The sequence below is a fragment of the Maniola jurtina genome, chromosome 9, assembly GCF_905333055.1.
Source record: "Maniola jurtina chromosome 9, ilManJurt1.1, whole genome shotgun sequence".
NCBI classification, from domain to species: Eukaryota; Metazoa; Arthropoda; class Insecta; order Lepidoptera; family Nymphalidae; genus Maniola; species Maniola jurtina.
In genome coordinates this window covers 6,809,260-6,832,486 of record NC_060037.1, presented here as the reverse complement: position 1 = coordinate 6,832,486, position 23,227 = coordinate 6,809,260, and the positions used below count along the sequence as shown (strand labels likewise).

At 36.3% G+C, this 23,227-nt stretch overlaps 1 protein-coding gene across 1 annotated transcript; it reads left to right on the top strand.

The window, feature by feature from the left end:
- Positions 1-199: 199 nt before the first annotated feature.
- Positions 200-21,785, top strand: LOC123868454 (tubulin polymerization-promoting protein homolog). The gene is made up of 4 exons (XM_045910993.1): positions 200-386; positions 19,028-19,169; positions 20,257-20,538; positions 21,557-21,785. Exons 2-4 carry the CDS (start codon positions 19,035-19,037, stop codon positions 21,743-21,745), a joined length of 606 nt encoding a protein of 201 aa, XP_045766949.1. The 5' UTR covers positions 200-386; positions 19,028-19,034; the 3' UTR covers positions 21,746-21,785.
- Positions 21,786-23,227: the final 1,442 nt, after the last annotated feature.

The following is a 23,227-nucleotide window of genomic DNA, read 5'->3' as shown; positions in this document are numbered from 1 at the left end:
AGAGTGTAGCCGCCTCACATAGACCGATCTTTATACAACCTACTTAAAAATTCTTTGAGCTCTCTCTACATGGGTAATATTACCCTAACAAAGACACAGGCGAAATAGAGCGTTCCCCATTGTGTACTAGGGAAGCAGGAACATGGGGAGAGAGTACGCGTGCGCGGTAAAGCGAGCTGAGGAACTGAGCGCTCAATCTGGCAGTTTGGCAATACTCTACAGTGGAAACAGAGTCGTCACACGTACTCGAAACTCGCGCTCGGCGGTCACCGAATTGGCATAGGCAGTAGGCACCTCGGCAGTTTCAGTCACGCCGCGAGAGACGCGTATCGCCACAGTCCACTGTGCTGTGATATCATCCATTATCACTATTAAACCATAATCATGTGAGTCATGTTTATTTTTATACAACATAGGATAAAATATATATTTTTTAAATTAAAGCTTCCTTCATCTCCACTTGCACGAGATCGCCTCGTGGAAATTCAATGCGCTACGTCTGAAATGATATCGGAAAAATAGGAAAAATTTACTATAAAAATTGTATATTTAAATTAACCGTTTAGAAAATGCCAGATAGTTTAATGAAATTAGTTAATCAAGGCTAGTAATAATTGCAAACCCAAAAATAAGTATGTTCCTAGGTAGGTACAAACTATTATTTATTATAATAAAAATTTAATCTTAAATTATAAAGTTATATTTCCTTAGATAGGGTTATCGCGTAAAAGTACCTAATTGGTGTCGTAATAATAAGTGATACAAATTATCTCTCTCAAATTCGATGTGCGTTATATGCGTAGGTATTATTTTAGCGTTAGGTACCAGTCGCACGGTCTGTCCCTATTGCACCTGTACGGAACGTATATTCCTTTCCTTCAGGAACTTGTTTATTTGATTAGTTAATTGCTAATATTTGCTAGATTTTACTATCCAATACCTACAGCCTAATCTATCTTGTAGATAAACGTAACTGAGCGATTATTAAATACATAGATAACAAAAGTTTCCTGATAGATGATATCAAAAGTACCTAGGGTCAATTTCATGCATTTTCCTGATAAAACTGTCACAGCTGCTTACCTGCACTGACCTTCGTTGAAAACAAAACAAGAATAACCTAACAATGCTATCTGTTATCAACAGCACTACGTGTTTTCTTTCATAGTTATTATCATTAATGCTTTTCACGGTGGCAGTTACCTATACAGTAAAACCACAGTGAAAATGAAAATTTATTTATTAGGTAAATATAGGTACATGCGTTTCGTGGAGTCCTGGCCCCTAAACTAGGACAGCTCGTATTATAGGGGCCCGTATTAAGGGGTGAAACTAAGCTTGCTGAAAGTGTTTTATTTAGATGTATGTAATGTACCTATTTTTAAATATTTTCCCAAATCTAGAAGCAGATGAAAGGTGCAATTTCAAAGCTTATTTAATACTTTCAATTTATTATTTTCAAAGCTAAATTCAGTGGTGCACATTAATTTTATATTAACGGCGTCTGCTTAGGTAGGTACGAGTAGGTTGACATTAGGTACGACAATGAAATGAGTGCCTAGGTACTTTACTTTTTGATTCAAAATTATTTTCTACGCACCTACCTACTTATGTACCTATTAATTTATATACTCCACTTATAGTTAGGTAATCTTTGAAAAAATCAACGTTTCGTTCCGGAAAATGCAGAACGGTTGGCAACCCTATGTGGAAAATAAACAATGCTTACCTACTTACTACATTATGTACCTAGTTTGTATTTACCTTCATAAATGGAGTCGGAAAAAGATACCTACATAATATGCATAAGCGGTGAGGTATTATTTGTATTAAGTAGGTACCTATTGTTATTTGTTATATAGGTACCTTTGAAGTAGCTATTTTCTTCACTGTACATACCTTGAACACTTGAACAGCTATTTTTTTTAAATAGGCCAGGCGGACTGTTTATCATGTTACCTACGTAGAACCTATGTACTTACCTAAATTTACCATAATTCGATGACCATAATATTTTATGCGAGATTTTTTTTTGGAAATTATCCATTTTTGAATAATATCACCAATTCCACCGTTTACCTACCTACTGTACCATTTTACGCGTCCCTTCGCTCCTCGTTTCCCGATGGTTGGGTAGAGAAAGGATGTTATAATAATACGCGTTATTGAATATCAAAACGACGGATGTGTAGTAAAACATCTATGAATTTCAGGATGTATATAGAATGGCTAACTTGGTTGCGTAGGCAATATTAACTAATTGCCCACTTAGGGAAGGCCTATGTCCAACAGTGGACATCCACAGGCTGATGATAATGATGAGGATGACTTAGTTAAGTACCTACCTACAAAAAATTGGCAGTCATTATGGACTGCTGTCATAAGTGAAGATTTAAAACTGAAATACTTAGGTACTTCGCAGTGATTTTTTTTTTGATTGTAGTACAGACTCAGAAGTGAAAATGTCGTAATTTGTAAATTAAAAATACCATTGGTTTAGTTTTTACATCTATAGACACTCCGAGAACTATTAATATTAGCATGTCGGTGACGCGACCCCAATAAAAATATATTTAGGTACATTGATGTCATCTAGCTATGATGAAATGTGCTACATTTTTTTTACAACATATTATTATGTTCATACTGCATACAGTGTACGTACATTATAATCTCAACTATTGTCGTACTGAGGCACATACTTAGGCTCTTCTCTAGCACCGGAAAGTTTACACAAAGTCGACTGGCTCTGATAGTGATAAAGCAGTCAGAGAGGTCGTTAACATCGGCTGTTTTTGCATGTGTTTTCACTTTCCATTTTCCCATCTATACAACATCTTTTTATATAGGCAAATGTCACTGTTTGTTATTACTATATTAGATAACACGAGAGTACATAAATAATTACTTATTTAGGGTTTCGTACCTCACAAGGAATAAGGGCACTTCGATGTGTGTCTGTCGGTTTGTCGGTCTATCTGTCTTTCTATCTGGCTGGTTCTAGGGTATTTAGGGGAAGTTGTGGTTACATAAAAAAATTAAAAAAATAGTGTTTCCGACCAAATTATTATTATTAGTTTACTATCATCACATCAAGATGGCGCCGTCCTTCTTAAACTTGCAAATTTTTAACCCCCGACCCAAAAAGAGGGGTGTTATAAGTTTGTCGTGTGTATCTGTGTATCTGTCTGTGACGTAGCACCTAAACGAGTGAACTGATTTTAATTTAGTTTTTTTTGTTTGAAAAGTGGCTTGATCGAGAGTGTTCTTAGCTATAATCCAAGAAAATCGGTTCAGCCGTTTGAAAGTCATCAGCTCTTTTCTAGTTACTGTATAAGAATACCAGAAGTGAACCGCAATAAAATTATAAGAAATAATAAATATAACCCTTATTTACATGATTAAGGCTTGATACTCAACAAAACTAAGTTAGCGCAATAATAACAGATGGATAAAACACGTCTGCACACTAAGATCGACCGAACCAAAGTGAATCGAACTCTCACAGGCCACTTTCAAGATAGTTTTCCGAGGTGGCGCCACGGTTGCGTTCCTAAAAACATTACCAACAGATGCCACGTGACTTCCGTTCAAAAGCGCGGCAAACATGTGCGATAACACGGCCGTCCTGTGCACGCCTCCGTCCCTGGATGGCGTTTATGTCTGGTGCAGTTGCTGAGAACAAAAACAGCAATAACAAAATTTGATTTGGCTATTTTCCGAATACCAAGACGTGGCCTCCAATCTACTATCCTATCAACGGCCAGCAACCGGAGGTCCACATGTCCCAAATTCCAATACGTGGCCTCCAATCTACTATCCCATCAACGGCCAGCAACTGGAGGTCCACATGCCCCAAATTCCAATACGTGGTCTCCAATCTACTATCCCATCAACGGCCAGCAACTGGAGATCCACATGTCCTGTATTCCAATACGTGGCCTCCAATCTACTATCCCATCAACGGCCAGCAACTGGAGGTCCACATGTCCCAAATTCCAATACGTGGCCTCCAATCTACTATCCCATCAACGGCCAGCAACTGGAGGTCCACATGCCCCAAATTCCAATACGTGGTCTCCAATCTACTATCCCATCAACGGCCAGCAACTGGAGATCCACATGTCCTGTATTCCAATACGTGGCCTCCAATCTACTATCCCATCAACGGCCAGCAACTGGAGGTCCACATGTCCCAAATTCCAATACGTGGCCTCCAATCTACTATCCCATCAACGGCCAGCAACTGGAGGTCCACATGCCCCGAATTCCAATACGTGGCCTCCAATCTACTATCCCATCAACGGCCAGCAATCGGAGGTCCATCCAACAAGAACTTCGAGAAATTTAACCAATTAAACAAAGGGATGTACGAGCTACTTGTATATTTGATACGTAGACTTATTCTGAACTGTTCCATCGGCGGCCAGTTCATCTTACTATAAATCTTAACTTCTATTGTAATTGATTAATTCTACACGATTAAATACCGTCACAACTTTTAGCTTCGTACCAATATACAAGTTTGAAGCATAATGACATAAAAGACATTTAAGATAAGGTAAAAATAAGTCTCATACTAGGTACTTTAAAATAATATCAATCAATCCAAGAGCCATAAGATGCATTAAAATGGTATTATTACCTGACAACATCTTAGGCCATCTCTAAACGCTTGACACACAAGTCATCCAGTTTTAACCAGGGGTTCATATTGAATAAACAAAGTAAATAAAAGCAATCCTTTATATATTTAGATACAACCTTTTTCATTTTAGGGAACCAATATAATAACTAGATTCTTTCCAATGATTTATCCACAGCAAATGACCTATCTCGTCATGATTCACTCTAATCACTTGCCAAATACAAGTCATAGGAACGACCCATCTCCTATCATATTCAGTCCGTCGGTGGGTATATTTTATTTTCTAACAACTCAGTCATTAATTTATTTTATATTTTTTTAGCTCGGCTTGTCCTGATCTTAACAATGAAGAGCAATAGAACATTCGTATTTAATACGATTCTAATAAAAGTACTAACGGAAATCTAAAATTAAAAATGAGACTGACTCGATTGAAATCTTTTTGGCTAAAGTAATTCACACAATATAAGCAATTCCCTTTTATGAAGTAACAGAAGCATTATTAAAAACATAAGTATATCTCACTGGTAACTGGCATTATTGCCTTTCTCAAAGCGTTGAATGTGCCTACGTACCAACACACTGGCTTGCATATCTCACGAGATCAAGTCTAAGTCGGTATGTGAGTAAGAGTGTGCTCGCAACTATTCAAAGAAAGTGCCTCATACTACAACACATACCGACATCATGAACACAAGTAAAAACAAACTGGAATGGTCTTACCAAACAGCATAAACAAACGCTTAGCAGCACTTATCATATTGCTTCATGAGACAGGCAGCAGATCTCACTGATACGCCACGATGAGGTACCACGTTTTGCAGCAACGTGCGTGGCGTAGCACCACAGCACTATCAAGATGTCACGGCAAGTGACAAGCCTCGCATCCACGTGGAATGCGCAGTATTGCACCGGAAATTTCAAAGAAAAGAAAGGTAAATGTGAGCACAGAGTTCAAATGAAGGAACTCTCGTTCGGTTAAGTACGTATGTCTCTATTATGACAGGTGTACCTATATACATCGATGACCTATTCACATAACGATTTAAGACCATATTAAAATTAATTTCAAATGTTATATCGAAAAACTCAATAGGCAACGTCTTAAATATTAGGTTTTTGCATTGGACTGAAAGTAACCATTCGCGTTCTGTTATTGCCAACACATGTAACGTATACCGTTACCTTCAACGACAGCATAACGCCGGTACTGAATTCTGAGACGCTATGTCTAATTATTATTATTATTATTATTCAAAAATTTACATTATTGGTACTTCCCAAAAAGTTACATTAGTCATTAATGGATCAAGGTTGACTGATTCTGAACGTTTATCAAAACAGTCAACATAACGTGGCCATATTTTATTTTACCAAACGTAGGTAGGTTTTCACGGAAGGTGACAGTAATCGAAATGACACATTAATTTACCGGCTTCTTTCTTATTTTCTTAATAGATATCGGACAGCGGAAGAACCAAAACTAGTTCACAAAAACCGTAGGATATCACGGTTTGAACGGAAATAATTTTACAGTTTTACCTACATCGACAAAAAATCTACTGTCACTGTAAATTATTATTTATGGCAGTAGCCTAAACGTGAGGGTATGTGATACCCCTTAGTACTATGACAACAATCAACAAATTTAAACATTCGTTAAGCCACACACTCGTTACCGTGTAATATTTTCCACACCAAACGTTGATATTGAAAATATGCGCGTCAAAGTTACAAATGAAAAAATGATTAGACCTTACTTTAATCAACGAAGATGCAGGTAGATGTGCGACTAGCAGTCGATTCGTCGCCACGCACAATGTTGGTACCTGTACCACTCGTTAGCGCGGGTACCGGGCAGCAGCGATTGTCAAGTGTCCACGCAACCTGTAAACGTGGCTCGGACGAACGGTGGAAGGATAACACTTTCTTACTTGAATCACGTTTTCGTTTACCACAATGCTATTGAAACAACACTTACACAGAATATACAAAAAGCAAAACTACTACAAAACTTTAAAAATCAAGTTTAAGTACTTTATTTTGATTAATTGATTCTAATGTCGGTCAGATGAACCAAAAGCGGGTGGGCAATTAGGTTACTATCCCACTTCTGATATAAGAATACCAGAAGTGAACCGCAATAAAATTATAAGAAATAATAAATATAACCCTTATTTACATGATTAAGGCTTGATACTCAACAAAACTAAGTTAGCGCAATAATAACAGATGGATAAAACACGTCTGCACACTAAGATCGACCGAACCAAAGTGAATCGAACTCTCACAGGCCACTTTCAAGATAGTTTTCCGAGGTGGCGCCACGGTTGCGTTCCTAAAAACATTACCAACAGATGCCACGTGACTTCCGTTCAAAAGCGCGGCAAACATGTGCGATAACAACTGTAACCTTCACTTGTCGAGGGTGTTACAAATTTTTAATTTACACTGTTATTATAACTACTGGTTTGAGATTTCTTGTACGACGGTGCGGAACTCAGTGTGCGAGTCCGACTTGCACTAAACTCGTTTTTTCCACGGGTTTGTTAATTGAATAATATGTAGGTATCAAGGTAGGTATCTAAATACTTAGGTAGGTAAACACTACACAGTGCCGGCTCGAGACTAGTTTTGGAATAGAGCGAGACCTAAAGATGGCGCCTGTTCTTGAAGACCGCGTTTTGTTTTGGTGGGTAGGTACTAGTGATGTAACGGATATTCGCATTCGCATTCGCATTCGCGAATATCCGCATATTTTTCAATATTCGCATTCGCATTCGCATTCGCAAAAATTATGCGAATATTTAGCGAATGTTTTCAGCCTTGTTACAACTATGTTTAACTCATGTTTTTATGCCACTTTGTCCCTTAAATATCAGTTAAATTTGATAAATAACATAATAGGCCAGTCATTAAAGCCAAAACCCGAAAGTAATTAGTAACTTGATAAAATTTTAGGGGGTTTTTAAAGAAGGTAAAATAACTTACCGTGTGATTTTGCAGCGTTGTGGGGTGTACGGAAAGGGTTGAAAAGGGGTGAAAAGGGTTTTTGTTAATAACTTTGCCAAAAAAATTAGTAACACGCTGCAAATTTATAATAAGGTTGTTCTTACCATTTTGTAACGTTTATTAAATTTGCAGCGTTTTGCAACATACGGAACATTGTTTATTATTAAAAAACAATGAAAGTTAATAACAGGGGTAAAAAAAATTAGCAACTCGGTGTAAATTTATAATGACGTTGTTCTCACCGTTTTCAAACGTTTATTAAATTTGCAGCGTTTTGCAACATACGGAACATTGTTAACAATAACAACAAATTTAATATACGTTATAAAACGGTAAAAACAACTTAATTATAAATTTGCAGCGTGTTACTACTTTTTTTACCCCTGTTATTAACAAATTTCATTGTTTTTAATAATAAACAATGTTCCGTACGTTGCAAAACGCTGCAAATTTAATAAACGTTTGGAAACGGTAAGAACAACGTCATTATTATAAATTTGCAGCGTCTTACAATTTTTTTTGGCAATGTTATTAACTAAAAACCCTTTTCACCCCTTTTCAACCCTTTCCGTACACCCCACAACGCTGCTAAATCACATGGTAAGTTATTTTACCTTCTTTAAAAATCCCCTAAAACGTTAGCAAGTTACTAATTACTTTCGGATTTTGGCTTTAATGACTGGCCTATAAAACTAACCTCAAAACAAAACAAAACTTTAAGAATGAACTTTCTGTGACTAAATTCATTCATAAAGTATCGACTAATTTGTGAGAATAGTGGGTAATTTAATTTATTTCTTAAACTGGACCTTTTCAAGTGAAGATTTTTATATAAAACTGTGAGGATGATATTGCCATTGTCGCAAATAAAATAACCATAAGCCTACGTTGTCGTATTAGTTTACAAATTGCGAAAAACCACATTAAATTTAAATTTTACGCGCGCTTTTTTTGAAATTTTAAAATATTCGTATTCGCATTCGCATTCGCGAATGTTGAAGATAAATATTCGCATTCGCATTCGCATTCGCGAATGTGAAAAATCCAACATTCGTTACATCACTAGTAGGTACCTATAGCCAGTGACGGATTAAGACTACTTGGTACCCTAAGCAATCCACGCCTGTGGGCCCCCCTATCCGTATGTCAACTAGAATCGGTCTTTAAACCTTTACCGCCTAAAAACATTAGTTTTTTGTAAAATAAGATGATGAGATGTAATGTACTTTAGAAGTGGAGTAGTTAGGTGCGACAACAATAAAACCGGCCAAGTGCGAGTCGAACTCGCGCACCGAGGGTTCCGTACTCTTTTTTTGACATTTTGCTCGATAAATCAAAAACTATTGTGCATAAAAATAAATAAAAATCTGTTTTAGAATATACAAATAAAGCCCTTTCATATGATACCCCACTTGGTATAGTTATCTCACTTTGAAAATTTAAACATAATTTAAGTTTATATGACGTATTAAAAAAAATTTACTGACTAGATCTCGTTCAAACCAATTTTCGGTGGAAGTTTGCATGGTAATGTACATCATATATTTTTTTTAGTTTTATCATTCTCTTATTTTAGAAGTTACAGGGGGGGGGGGGGGGGGACACACATTTTACCACTTTGGAAGAGTCTCTCGCGCAAACTATTCAGTTTAGAAAAAAATGATATTAGAAACCTCAATGTCATTTTTGAAGACCTATTCATAGATACCCCACACGTATGAGTTTGATGAAAAAAAAATATTTTGAGTTTCAGTTCTAAGTATAGGGACCCCCAAAATTTATTGTTTTTTTTTTTCTAATTTTGTGTGAAAGTCTTAATGCGGTTCACAGAATACATCTACTTACTAAGTTTCAACAGTATAGGTCTTATAGTTTCGGAAAAAAGTAGCTGTGACACGGACGGACAGACAGACAGACATGACGAATCTATAAGGGTTCCGTTTTTTGCCATTTGGCTACGGAACCCTAAAAACCAAAGTATAATTTATTTAAGTATTTATTGAAATGCGCCTTGCGGCTTTCAGGGGCATACAAATAGTCGAATGCACAAGCGGGCAGCGAGTGGGCAAGCGGGAGTGGGGTTATGACTCTAGGTCGGACTCTATGTCAACTTAAAACGCGCGAATTTTCAAATTAGTCCTAGAAACTTTTTTTGGTGTGGTTTTTGGTGACGTGAGAGTGAGACGTGATGCCCTAAGGACGGATTTTTTTTTTGTGCTTCTTCTGGTGCCCCCTCAGACGTGATGCCCTAGGCAATTGCTTAATTTGATTAAGGGTTAATCCGTCACTGCCTATAGCACAGTTTTACGATGTTAAACTGTGGTATATAAGTACTATGATGGACTGGGGAAATAATATCTAATACAAGAATATACTTAGATAACTTTTATAGAGATCGTCTTAAAGAACATAGAACATATAATATTTTAAAGGCCAAAGTTTGTGTGTATATGTGTATGTTTGATACTCTTTCACGAAAAAACTACAGAATGGATTTGGCTGAAATTCGGAATGAAAATAGATTATACTTTGGATTAACACCTAGGCTACTTTTTATCCCGGAAAATCAAAGAGTTTCTACGGGATTTTGAAAAACCTAAATCCACACGGATGAAGTCGCGGGCATCAGCTAGTAGAACATAATAATTAATTATAACATAGGTAACGACTACAATATTGTGCATGACCATGACGTAATGGCATTCAGCCGTTTTGGATCACAAACGTGCCAGGTCTGCTAATGCTGTCTGCGTTTTAATGGAATAGCAGCTGCAAAATGCCATACGGAGGTACCTACTCGTAGCTCCAGGTGTTTAGAAAAGATTTATGTACTTACTTACCTATTTCATTTATCTATATATTAATTTGCGTACATGTACAATATACCTACCTAGATGCTTAAGATGCTAGGACCTAAAAATAATAATAATAAAAATTAAATTAACAAAATTTTATCATTCAACTTTTGATTATTTTCATACACTTCGAATTTTGAGGAGTTGTCCTTACAAAGAAATTAAAATATTAGTAAATAAGTACGGTTTTTTAAAGAAAAATACATATACATACATATATGATATAGGTAGATATTTACATTAAAACTTATCAGTAAAAATTCATGTTCACAAAAAATATGAGTACGCCATCCAAATGGTCATTAATGACAGTAGGTTTATTAGGTACCAGTTAGCTATCTATCAGTGAAATAATTATTTTACGATATAGACTACAGGCCCATGTTTAAAAATGGGTGGGTCATATGAACCACCAGGTGACGTATACAGGACGATATAAGAGCATAAAATAATAAGTTTCAGCACTATGCCGTCACTTGTAAGCTGTCCAACAGAGTGCTGGTGAGAATTGAAAAGTGCAGGTAGAGTGAGTACATTTTGGTCATATATTTTTGTACGGCATTTTTACCATCGATAGATCCATGAAAAATAATAAGAAAGCGCGCAGTGCCGTAAAAAAATGGTGCGCCACAAAGTCAGTAAATGTTTTGATTTTCTGACAATTTCCGGGGTAAATTTGGTCATTTGATTCTGTACGGCACTAGTTTCATACTGTTTCAATACAGCCTCTAATCCATTATTCCGCAACGCCGTACAAAAATCATGCGACAAGGGGAAAAAATTGAGGGTAGCAACCCCCTCTCTTTCCGTGGTCCGGGGGGTGATTTGAAACAACATAAAATTAATTTATTTTGAAAGTGTTTTATGCATAGATAATATTTTTTTACATGCCGTACATTTTCGTTGGTCCAAAGGTTTGTAGGGGATGTGGATATTATATACACACCCGTTCACTTCAGTTAGACGGCATAGTGATTTTATCATATTATCAGTTGTTCTCTTCAAAAATATGTTAATGCCGTACAGTATCAGATGGCCATAAAGTACTACCCTTAAAATGGTAGCGTCATTTTCATCAGCCTAAAAGATATGGTCTGCATTAAAATGTACGGCATAATTTTTTCCTAATTTATTTATCTTAATACTATTTAAAACAAGGGAAAAGCGTAGAAAATTGCTATATTTTATTAATCTATGAATATTTAAACTTTTGCAATAATTTGAAAAATTTCAGTTTTTGTATTTATCTATAATTTTTTTTAGAACAGTTTCTTTTGAACGGCAATACTATATAACAATAGTATTTTACACTATCATGTTAAAAAAAAAGTTGCCGTACAGAGTCAAATGATTTTACAGCTTTAAAAATTAAGTATACCATGAAATTAAGATAATTATTGATACACATTCAAATGAACACTAATTTTTTTACGGCATTATTTTTAATAGTACTTTTGAGTGCTAGATAATGTTTTGGAACCAAAGCCGTACTTTCTCAAATCACCCCCCGGACCACGGAAAGAGAGGGGGTTGCTACCCTCAATTTTTTCCCCTTGTCGCATGATTTTTGTACGGCGTTGCGGAATAATGGATTAGAGGCTGTATTGAAACAGTATGAAACTAGTGCCGTACAGAATCAAATGACCAAATTTACCCCGGAAATTGTCAGAAAATCAAAACATTTACTGACTTTGTGGCGCACCATTTTTTTACGGCACTGCGCGCTTTCTTATTATTTTTCATGGATCTATCGATGGTAAAAATGCCGTACAAAAATATATGACCAAAATGTACTCACTCTACCTGCACTTTTCAATTCTCACCAGCACTCTGTTGGACAGCTTACAAGTGACGGCATAGTGCTGAATCTTATTATTTTATGCTCTTATATCGTCCTGTATACGTCACCTGGTGGTTCATATGACCCACCCATTTTTAAACATGGGCCTGTAGTCTAATAGGTAGGATCATTAGTTCTGGAGATTACCTACCCCCTACGTCAAACAAACTAACAAATATTACCTCAAGACAAGTAAAAAAATATTAATTGTATGTGTTCTCATGTACCTACCTACCTATTACTCTATACCTATACCTACCCCACCTATGTATAATTTTTACATGTGACTCATGGTTTCAAATGATTGTAGGTATTTGTACTTTGTAAGTAGGTACTAGTACTAGGTAGGTATGAGAACCTACTACTTACCTAGTGTTTATTACAGACTACAAACTGTAAGGTTATTTTTAAAAATTGATTTGAGTTGTCAAAAATAATATAAAATTATTAATTTATCTAATGCAGGTAGTTTGATAAAATCGATATTTCGCTCATTCGATGTCATACAATCTGTTGCTAGGAGGCCAACAAGATTGAACTTGCATAAATACGGGTGTTTTGAAGGTTTTAGTTCAGTCTCCTTCTGAGATTCGGAGCGATATCGCATATTTTCGGTATTTGGATTGTGAACTGAATAATTAGATGTTGTGATAGCAATCACGCTCTAATTAAATTATTTATTTTGGCATTAGTTTGTTTAGATTAAAACTCTCGGATAACCTTACACATTAAACTTGTGTTTTTTTTGTGTTGGTTTTGGAGAGGACATTCCAATAATTCGATAAAAATATTTAAATAATACCTGTTTTTCTGAGTGACGCCAATAATTCAGAAGTGGGATGTGTCTCACGTTGTCTTAATTTCGCTTTGGTATCTTTTTGTAAAAAACCCACATTCGATTAAAATTTTTATTGAGTTTGATTTGGTGATTAAAATTTTTAGTTTTTTTTTAATAATTTAGTATTTTGTGAATTGGAAAGTAATTTGCAATAAGTGGTTCAGATTTTGTATACATCGAATGGGAAGTTAGTCGTTTGGATTTATTGTTGACTTGATATTAAAACTGAGAGTTCGGCAGTTCAAGGGTAGGTTTTAATGATTTGACGGAGGGCAGGATAGCCCATGATTTGGATTTGACTTAGGGCAAGGAAGCCCGCGACTGACATGACAAGATTGATTAGAAACACGAGGACGTGTTAAATTCAGGACGGCCGAACTGTAAGGTTATTTTTAAAAATTGATTTGAGTTGTCAAAAATAATATAAAATTATTAATTTATCTAATGCAGGTAGTTTGATAAAATCGATATTTCGCTCATTCGATGTCATACAATCTGTTGCTAGGAGGCCAACAAGATTGAACTTGCATAAATACGGGTGTTTTGAAGGTTTTAGTTCAGTCTCCTTCTGAGATTCGGAGCGATATCGCATATTTTCGGTATTTGGATTGTGAACTGAATAATTAGATGTTGTGATAGCAATCACGCTCTAATTAAATTATTTATTTTGGCATTAGTTTGTTTAGATTAAAACTCTCGGATAACCTTACACATTAAACTTGTGTTTTTTTTGTGTTGGTTTTGGAGAGGACATTCCAATAATTCGATAAAAATATTTAAATAATACCTGTTTTTCTGAGTGACGCCAATAATACTTATGAATGCATCTAACGTGAGAGATGACGTCATCTACGGAATGGATCACGCGCATCCGTTTCTATTCGAATGCTATTTCCAAAATACACCGTTTTTATCGTTCGCTCGTATAGGTGACTGCCAACCTACTTGGTCGTTAATTTTCTAAAGAGATAATGTAGATAGAGGTAGGTCCCTACCTAATTTGTGGTTTGACATTATGTCTCTAGACGACCTTTGAAGTCCTATAGTTAGTCATGAGTTTTGTACTATTCAGTACTCAAAATAACTAAAACGGTGACAGCGTAGTGGTTAAGACGTTGGCCTCCTATTCGGGACGTCCGGGCTTCCATCCCGGGCACGCACCTCTAAGTCTACCATGATAAATTAAAAAATATTTTTATATAAAAATTATAAAAAATATAGGTGTATCGTGAAAATACTTTTTATATATCGTCAAAAACGTGGGATTTTTCAAAAACAATACGTTTATAAAAAATATTACGTAGGACCAATCACCAAACTAAAAACCTTCGTACGTAGCACTCATTTTCAAAAACATTAGTTTTTGACCATATTTTTTGGCGAAAACTGAAAAAAAAAAATTTTGCGAGGCAGAGTACAAGGCTGGTATACCTATATTATTTTTTTACATGTTTTTTTGACGGCTTCCACTTATCAGAAAAACCAATATACAGTCGAATTAAGACCCTCCTGCTTTTTTAAAGTTGGTAAAAAAGGGGTAGGCAACTGCAGTTAGCTACCCGTAAAGACGAGTAAATAGGCTAGTAAGTTATAAGTAGATACATCAATCATGAATCACATATTAAATCAGACTAGCTGATGCCTATTTATATCACACCATAAATCATAATCGTAATTGATGAAATTCACCTTACGACCTGCAGAAATACATAACCTAGGTATAGTTCCATAATATAACAATATTATGGAACTATACCTAGTTAAATTAGTTTTATAATTATTATAGATAAATAGATAAGTTTTATATTTAGCAAACTGTCGCGGTCGCGTCGTTTTGTGCGTTTGATACCTCTTTTCTCGATGGGAATAAGTCTAGGTAACGTAACAAAATATGATAGAGCTTGCTTCTACCTTTAAGTCTATCTACCAGTCTTGGTTGGAAATTGGAATGCATATCATTTATGAAATACTTATCTGCACATAATATTATATTATAATATAGGTACCTATAAATATCATGAATCATGATGGTATTGGTTAGGAGTTATAGGGCAATATCAAAAAGTACGTGTTTATTGTAAAAATACCTTGTATTATAGGTAATACCCATGTTACCATCATCCTGCAACCATTTAACACTAAGTGAGATCTTGAGATCTTAGTCAAAGCTACCTACCGGTATAAATATGCGCTGTCAGTTTACAATTTACGAATGGGACCGCCTCTTCTTCAAAATTCACACAAGTACAAAGTAGTGATACTGGTGATGTATAAACACTTCCTATAGGGAAGTAGGTCAAGAGGTGACGATGACGTAGCGTTCACACCCTTGACGGTTGACGCGCAGTTTTGCGGTTAATATTACCTACCCCATGTACATAATCTATCCAATTAGCCATAAAACGGTGTAATTGCCCGAAATAAAATTTTACAGGAAGAGCAAAAAACTCGATTGTTGGAAAAAAATCGGTAAAACTTTACTGTAATTATACAGCTTTGATCGAAATCACGAACTTTGGACTCAAATGTTTGCACAATTTTATCTAGGCTGTTTTGCTTGGAAATGAGTTCAAGTTTGTATTTTCTTTTGTCGCGCTTTGTCTTATCTAGGACCTAGGAGAGCGTCCTGATTCCAGCGGGTCGGCCAGCGGGCCCGATGTTGAGCCGATACCATACTCTCCGACCTGCTCTCGATTCGCGCGTCTTTCTACCAATTTCCTCTACATATTAAGTTAGTTTTACACACTGGCCATCCCACAAGACGCACCCGCTCCCGCTCCCACTTAGGGTCGAGACTTAAGGGTCGACAATATCCATACCAATGTTATATCCATATACACCCCAATATTATAATGCGAAAGTGTAACCTGTCTATCTGACTGTTATCTTTTCAAGACCCATCCGCTTAGTTATGGCTTGCGTCCCAAAGACGGCTACTTTGTACCCAGGAAATGATGAGTTCTCACCGGATTTTTAATTTTTATTAAAAACCCTAATTTCCATGCGGATAAACTGGATATTTCATCCAGTTTATCCGCGTGGAAATTAGGTTTGAGTTTTGACATCTATGTAGTAGGTACCTACCTAACTACGTCCTCATAAATATACTAACATTAATATTTTTAGTCTGTTATAACAAAGGTAAGAAAGGGGTATTCCGCTCTTGACAATGACAAGGATTCTCATAGGTCAAAGGAATTACGCAATGCGACTTTCATTCTGCTTAACTTACAAAAGAAAGGTTAGATTGAGTTACTTGTATTATTTATGTAGGTAGTAGGTACAGTGGGGCCACTAAAAATTGTGAAATAAAAAATTTTCAAAAGAAAAATAAAAACCGACTTCAAAAACCACAAACAATAAAAAGTAAAAATTAATTTTGGTTTCTACACGTATGTCATGAAGTCGGGCGAGCTTTACATTAAGTAGATTTCTAGTTTCTTTTACTATGCTCGCTCAACTTTATACATACATTTACACGTGTAGAAACCAAAATTATTTTTTACTTTTTAGTGTTTGTGGTTTTTGAAGTCGGTTTTATTTTTATTTATACGCGTCTCTACCAACCTTAAATTAATTATTTTTGAATTTGTTGGCGTGGATTTATGTTTTATTTAATCTTGTGGGAACTATTTGAAGTACTTATTTATGCTAAGTATATAACCACTTAGGTAAATATAATTAACCCTACGTAATCTGGCTTGCAGGCTACATACACACCTATTTTTTTGAGGACAGATCATTTAAGTCTTGATAAAAATGTCCGAGCTCTGAGCACCCACCGGAGTATTTCGCGGAGGTGTACCTAATAACCTAATACCTATCTAGTAATAGCAAATCCCTATTAGACTTGGCGAATGAATTTAGCTGTTTTGAATTTTATTCGTTTTAAATTAGGCCTCAAGGTTGAAGCGCCAAAACTGGATTTGATATCATTTCCTTTATTCGCTTCAACGGTTTTGATGATATCACTGAAATTAGGAACTTTTTACGGGCTAATTTGACTTTACAGCGGCGTATGAGTGGGTGTGGGTGGGCGGCTATGTTATAATAAATCTACCAATTATTTACGTTGTAGATATTTATCTAAGGTATAGAAACACATCACTAATAATAATAAAATGAGTTTGAATAAGAAATAAGTATGTAAGTATATGAAAATAATACTAACAGAATAGAAGATAGGTAATGCACCAAAGATCATTATCATCATCATCTCACTCAACCCATCACCGTAGGTACCGTCCTACTGAGCACAGATGCCCTCTGAAAATGATTAGGAATTTGGATTAGGCCAAAGTTCATGATGCTGGCCAAGTGCGGATCGTCACACTTCATACACTTTTGAGAACATTGGATAACTTTGGCAACATTGGAGCACGCAGGTTTCCTCACGATATTTTACTATTTAAAATGCAATAATTCCGGAGCCCGGATCCCCGAATATAATATTAGGCCGACGCGACGTCTTAACCACTTGGCTATCACCGCTTAAATAGCATTTGTAAAACTTGCGAATGTGTCGGCCTCGATTGAAGGCAATGTAGGTACCTATTCTAAATCATGTTTTGAGATATGAATAGAATCGATAGGTAATATTGTAAGGAAGGATAAATCTCAGCTGATATTTACGAACACACATAAAGTGCTTATAACACAAGGTCGGTGATGTAATTGCCGCTTTTAGCGCGAAAACAAGACGCGGAGAATCTAAGTAAAATCGTCGAAAGGTCTGGACGAACAAAGCGCGATGGCAGTAGTTCGTTAGAACTTCACGCTGAACGCGTGTACTATTTTTAAGGCGCAACGTACATTGGCGAGTGGAGTAGAGCCGAGGCGCTGTGTCTTTCTTGATAACAATTCTTCCCTCATTTACTTTGGTATACGATACTTTGCATACTGTGAGTTTCCTTCGTATTGTTTTTTCAGCTGTATTTAAGCACAGAATACTTACTTAATACTTAGTACGTACCTTACCTTTGAGGCACACAAGGATCAACTCCGCAAAGGTTCTTGTTGTGCAATTCAGCTCGTATATAGTATTGCTGCCTATATTTATTAAACCTCTCTCTATCGCATAAACTCTTATCTCTTAACTCTCTCTCTGTCTCTCATAGCATAAGAAATAAGAGTTACGCGGTTGCCGTCAAAGGGGCGCGCCACCGTCGTGCGTTGTCTCTCGCCAAGCCTTTATGCCTTAGAATAAGAATAGAAGATTCAAATGTTTGGTTATTTTTGCATGACATCACATTGTAGAACCTCGGAATTGTGAACATAATGACATTGATAAAGATGTAAAACAATTCTTTATCATTTAAAATGCACGTAACTATCTAAATATTCATACTATAATATCATAAATGCGAATGTGACTCTGTTTGTCTGTCTGTTACCAGATGGTTTGCAATGGACATAAAATACCTACTTTTTATTTCGGAAAATCAAAAGGATTTTTAGAAACCTAAATCCCACCGGACGAAGTCGCAGGCATCAGCGAATTTTCCAATAAAATTAGTAGGACCTACTTTTTATTTTTTTAATACATAGGTATAACTAAGTAGGTACTTAGATATCTGATGGATACATATAACTACTTAGACATCTGATGGTTTTACAGTTTACACAGTCATTTTTGCCGGTAGGGTATAAGTAGCTTGTTAGCTAGTCGCGGTCGAAGCCTAAGTTCCCAGACCCAGATCTGACCTTATTTAAAAATTATTAATTGGCAAATTGACCGAGCCGTGATTTGAATCAGATACCTACTGCATATAATGCCACTGAGTACACCACTGGGCCAAAGAGGTTGTTCAAAATGTTCGTTTATACTTTTCCAGAGGCGACATGTCGGAGGAGCACGCGCAGGCCGTAGAGGAGGTGACCCGGGAAGTGAAGGACGTCAAGTTGGAAAACGGGACGGCTGCGGGCGCGGCCAACGGCACACCGAGCAAGAATGAAGACAATGCTATACCGTTTAAGGTAGGTAATGGTACTGGAAGTTTTTAGGGTTCCGTAACTCAAAAGGAAAAACGGAACTCTTAGATCTTGCTGGCTAGACTAGATCTTGTCTCTACCCGCGTAGCACTTTACCTAAGCGCTTTTCCACCTTTCATAGAGCAAAATAGGTAGAATCATAGGGTTAGTAGAGCATGGCCATGGAATTCGTGTGATAAGCATTTAGCTTTTCGTAATGCAAAAATGTAATTTTGCATGTTATGCCCTACGTATATGAGTAGGTGTCTAGCAGTACTAGGCACAACAGCTAGAGCGGAGGCATTGCATACCTATTACCTACCTACTACGCCATTGGCTCTATTTTTACTTGACACGCAATGGAGGAAAAGTTTTCACACGAAGTTAATTATTTTGCATAATATTAGGGTTCAGTTCAGATCGCCTTGAGTTAAAATAAATAAAATTAAAGTTATACTTACTTACCCATTTTTAGGGTTCCGTACCTACCCCAAAAGGAACCCTTATAGGATCACTTTTTTGTCTGCCTGTCTGTCAAGAAACCTAGATAGATACCTACTTTCCGTTGACCTGGAATCATATTTGGCAAGTAGGTAGGTCTTATAGCACAGGCACAGAATAATATAATAGTATCTACCTACTAGCACAGGAAGGTAGTTACCTAAATGAAAATCTGAAAACCGTGAATTTGTGTTTACATCACTAAAAGATATTAGTTTTTTGTTAGAGATTAGCTGATAACTACCTCAGCACGTGCCTATCCAAGTTTTATAATAGGGATCTACCTATCTGTAATCTGATGGCACATCTATTAGGTAACTATACCTAATATTATTATTATATTGTTGCGGTAACTGAGGTATCTAGGCACGCTGCAGCCAAACCGCACAGTATAATATTAGTACTAGCCTTAGTACTCTGTGCAAACATTATCTGGTACCTACTTATAACGTTCTGCAGGTATCACATTCACAATTCAGTTTATTCTTCGTTCATACTCGTATCTTCTACCTATGAAATATACCCAAATGTAAGGATATATGTACCTACATAGTAGGTACCATATGTTGATGGTTCTTTTGTCTCTTTTCAGGATGCCTTTAAAATGTTCTCAAAATTTGGTGATCCGAAGTCAGACGGCAAGCAGATCACACTGTCCCAAAGCGACAAATGGATGAAGCAAGCTAAAGTGATCGACGGAAAGAAAATCACCACCACAGACACCGCTATCCACTTCAAAAAGTTAAAACTCGTCAAGCTCGGTATTGACGATTATCAGAAATTCCTAGAAGACTTGGCAAAGAGTAAGAAAGTGGAACTGGAAGATATTAAGAAGAAGCTTACAACGTGCGGTCAGCCAGGTGTATCAACACATGTAAGTTATTAATTAAAACAAAATATTATAGGTAAGAGTTATCGCTGTAACAAAATTCTAATTAAGATAACGGAAATGACTATTTTTAGGGAGCGTTTCCATTGAAGTGGAGACGCGTTTCAGACACCCCTAGATGAGTTTTCATAGAAAATCGAATTTATAGCACTTCACTGCCACGTGTTCAATAGATTATTTTACAAAGAGGAAAGATTTGTTTGTTTTTGTAACTCACAAATTCTGCCGTTTGGAAGTTATCAGCTCTTTTCTAGTTACTGATAATCTTCACTTGTTAGGGGTGTTATAAATTTTTAATTTACACTTGTTGCCGGTTGTTCTCAGTAGAATCGGTAGTAGCCTTGACATATCATGGAGTGGCACAAGCTTTTCTACATGAAATAAATTCCGTTTATTTCTAACTTTATTGAGGTTTAGGTAAATATAATAATATGTACCTACGACGAGCGGGCTCTCTCAATAAATCGGGGCCTCTTAAATCGGGATAGGAACCTGGCAACACAAAATAAGTGTACCGTATATATTTATCACTCTATTGTTACGCTTATGAGCACTTAACGTGAATGTTGTCATATGAATAGGTACCTAGATAGGAGTATGTCGCTGTCCCATTGTTGTAGCTATCTTGGCTCTGGCCTCTCATTACATTCCTTGTTTGTTAGAAGTAACGACTTTTAACGGCATTTGTTGGCTGTAATTAGTAGCCCGTTCCTACTTATTTCGCTATCTCGTCGGCGCCAGACTCCTTTTAAGTATTACCTTACGGTTTTTTCTAAAGTTTGTAAGCCTTTACTAATAGCGACTACTTAGGTAACCTATGCCGTATCTAGGTATGTGAGAGATATTAGTGCAATTTACCTAGTTAACTTATACATCGTTACTATAATTACGTAGCGTATTCCAAATTGGCTTCATTTTTTAAAGTACCAATGTGGGTACAAGCTTTGCCTATCTCGAGTTATGTAATATCTTTGGATAATTATTATGGTTTAACTATTCACAGATGACAAAATCAGCCGCAGCGGCTGCTGCAGTCGATCGGCTGACCGACACGAGTAAATACACCGGCTCCCACAAACAACGGTTCGACGAGACCGGCAAAGGGAAAGGAATAGCGGGAAGGAAGGACCTCGTCGACGGCTCGGGCTACGTCTCAGGCTATCAACACAAAGACACGTACAAGTCTCATTAGCTATAGATTTCTCCATTAAATTTACATGTCTTATCGTGGATATCCCGTTTTTTTTAGATCTAAAGGTGTTACCAGACTATAGCTTCATGGTGCGTCGCAACGCATTCTGTGTGCTTAGTATGAGATCTCACATCTTGCAGTTTATAGGATTCGAGCGACGTAACACAATACAGAGAATTAATATATAACATAAATTCAAAATTTTAAAACCCCCGACACAAAACTCTCAAAAAAGTAAATAACTTTCAAACGGCTGAACCGATTTTCTTGGATTATAGCTAAGAACACTCTCGATCAAGCTACCTTTCAAACAAAAAAGAAACTAAATTAAAATCGGTTCAGTTTAGGAGCTACGATCCCACAGACAGATACACAGATACGCACGTCAAACTTATAACACCCCTCTTTTTGGGTCGGGGGTTAAAAATGAAACTAAAAGTCTTTGACACAAGAAGGGCACAGCCTAATTTTCTTGATTCAGTTATCTTGCAGATTGGACTGTAGACTTGAACGTGTGAAGGGTTCCTTGCGCAATAAGCGCACAGCCCGTGCGCTTATTTTTATTTAGATATTTTTGTTGAGTTTTTAATTGATTTCTATGTATTTCTGCGATAACATTCCGTTTAAGGTAATTAATATCTAATTAAATTATGTTATGTATTTAGATTTTAAGACAGTAGCGTGAAAGTTTTTACTTCGTCTTTTAATATCTAGTCGTGAATAGCTTAGATTCGTTTACAAAATTAAGTCAAAACTATATTTTCTCAATTTTCTATTTGAATTAACGGTATTACACTATACCTACTAAGATTTTCTAAATAGCTTAGTAGGTACATATTGGCCCAACGTACTCGGCGATTTGTATACGAAACCACTTGGCGTAGATGTGCGTGCGATCCGCATCAGCAGGTTTGCCAAATTTTGTGGTATTTCATACAAACATCAAATATTATTGACTTCCATTGCCGAATCCAGTCGGGGCCAATGTGTACTGATCATTCACGAGTTGATCACTAAAATATACTTAATGCTCGAACAATATCGGCGCAAGTATCTATCTCATCAAAGTGTAAGAAAGTGTATAGAGTAAATATTAAAATTTAGTTGTAAGGCTCAATGAAAGTTTTGCATACGAAACGTAAACAAAACGAGAACTGTCAATTCAGTTCCATATCTTCAGGCAGTTAGAGTAAGATCATTAATAATGTTAATATTGATGATGAAATAAAGCAACGTGTCGTCATCCTTCATCTAAAAAGCTGTTAACCACACAAAATAGTTTTTGATTTATCGTGAAAAACGTGAGAATTTTCAAAACCTAATGTTTCTAAAAAGAATGTTACGTAAGACCAACCAAGGTTTTTAGGCTACGTAGCAAACTTTTTAGAAATATAATCATAGAAACATAAAAAGAGAATTTAGTTTTTCTAAAGTTCTATATTTTTTGGCGAGAACTCGTAAACTACTTTTTTGCAGTTTAAG

Bases quoted from the DNA above. Each gene is read 5' to 3' on its own strand.
- LOC123868454 (XM_045910993.1), top strand. From the start codon at position 19,035: ATGTCGGAGGAGCACGCGCAGGCCGTAGAGGAGGTGACCCGGGAAGTG. The intron at 19,170-20,256 runs GTAGGTAATGGT...GTCTCTTTTCAG, and splicing joins ACAATGCTATACCGTTTAAG to GATGCCTTTAAAATGTTCTC. The intron at 20,539-21,556 runs GTAAGTTATTAA...AACTATTCACAG, and splicing joins AGCCAGGTGTATCAACACAT to ATGACAAAATCAGCCGCAGC.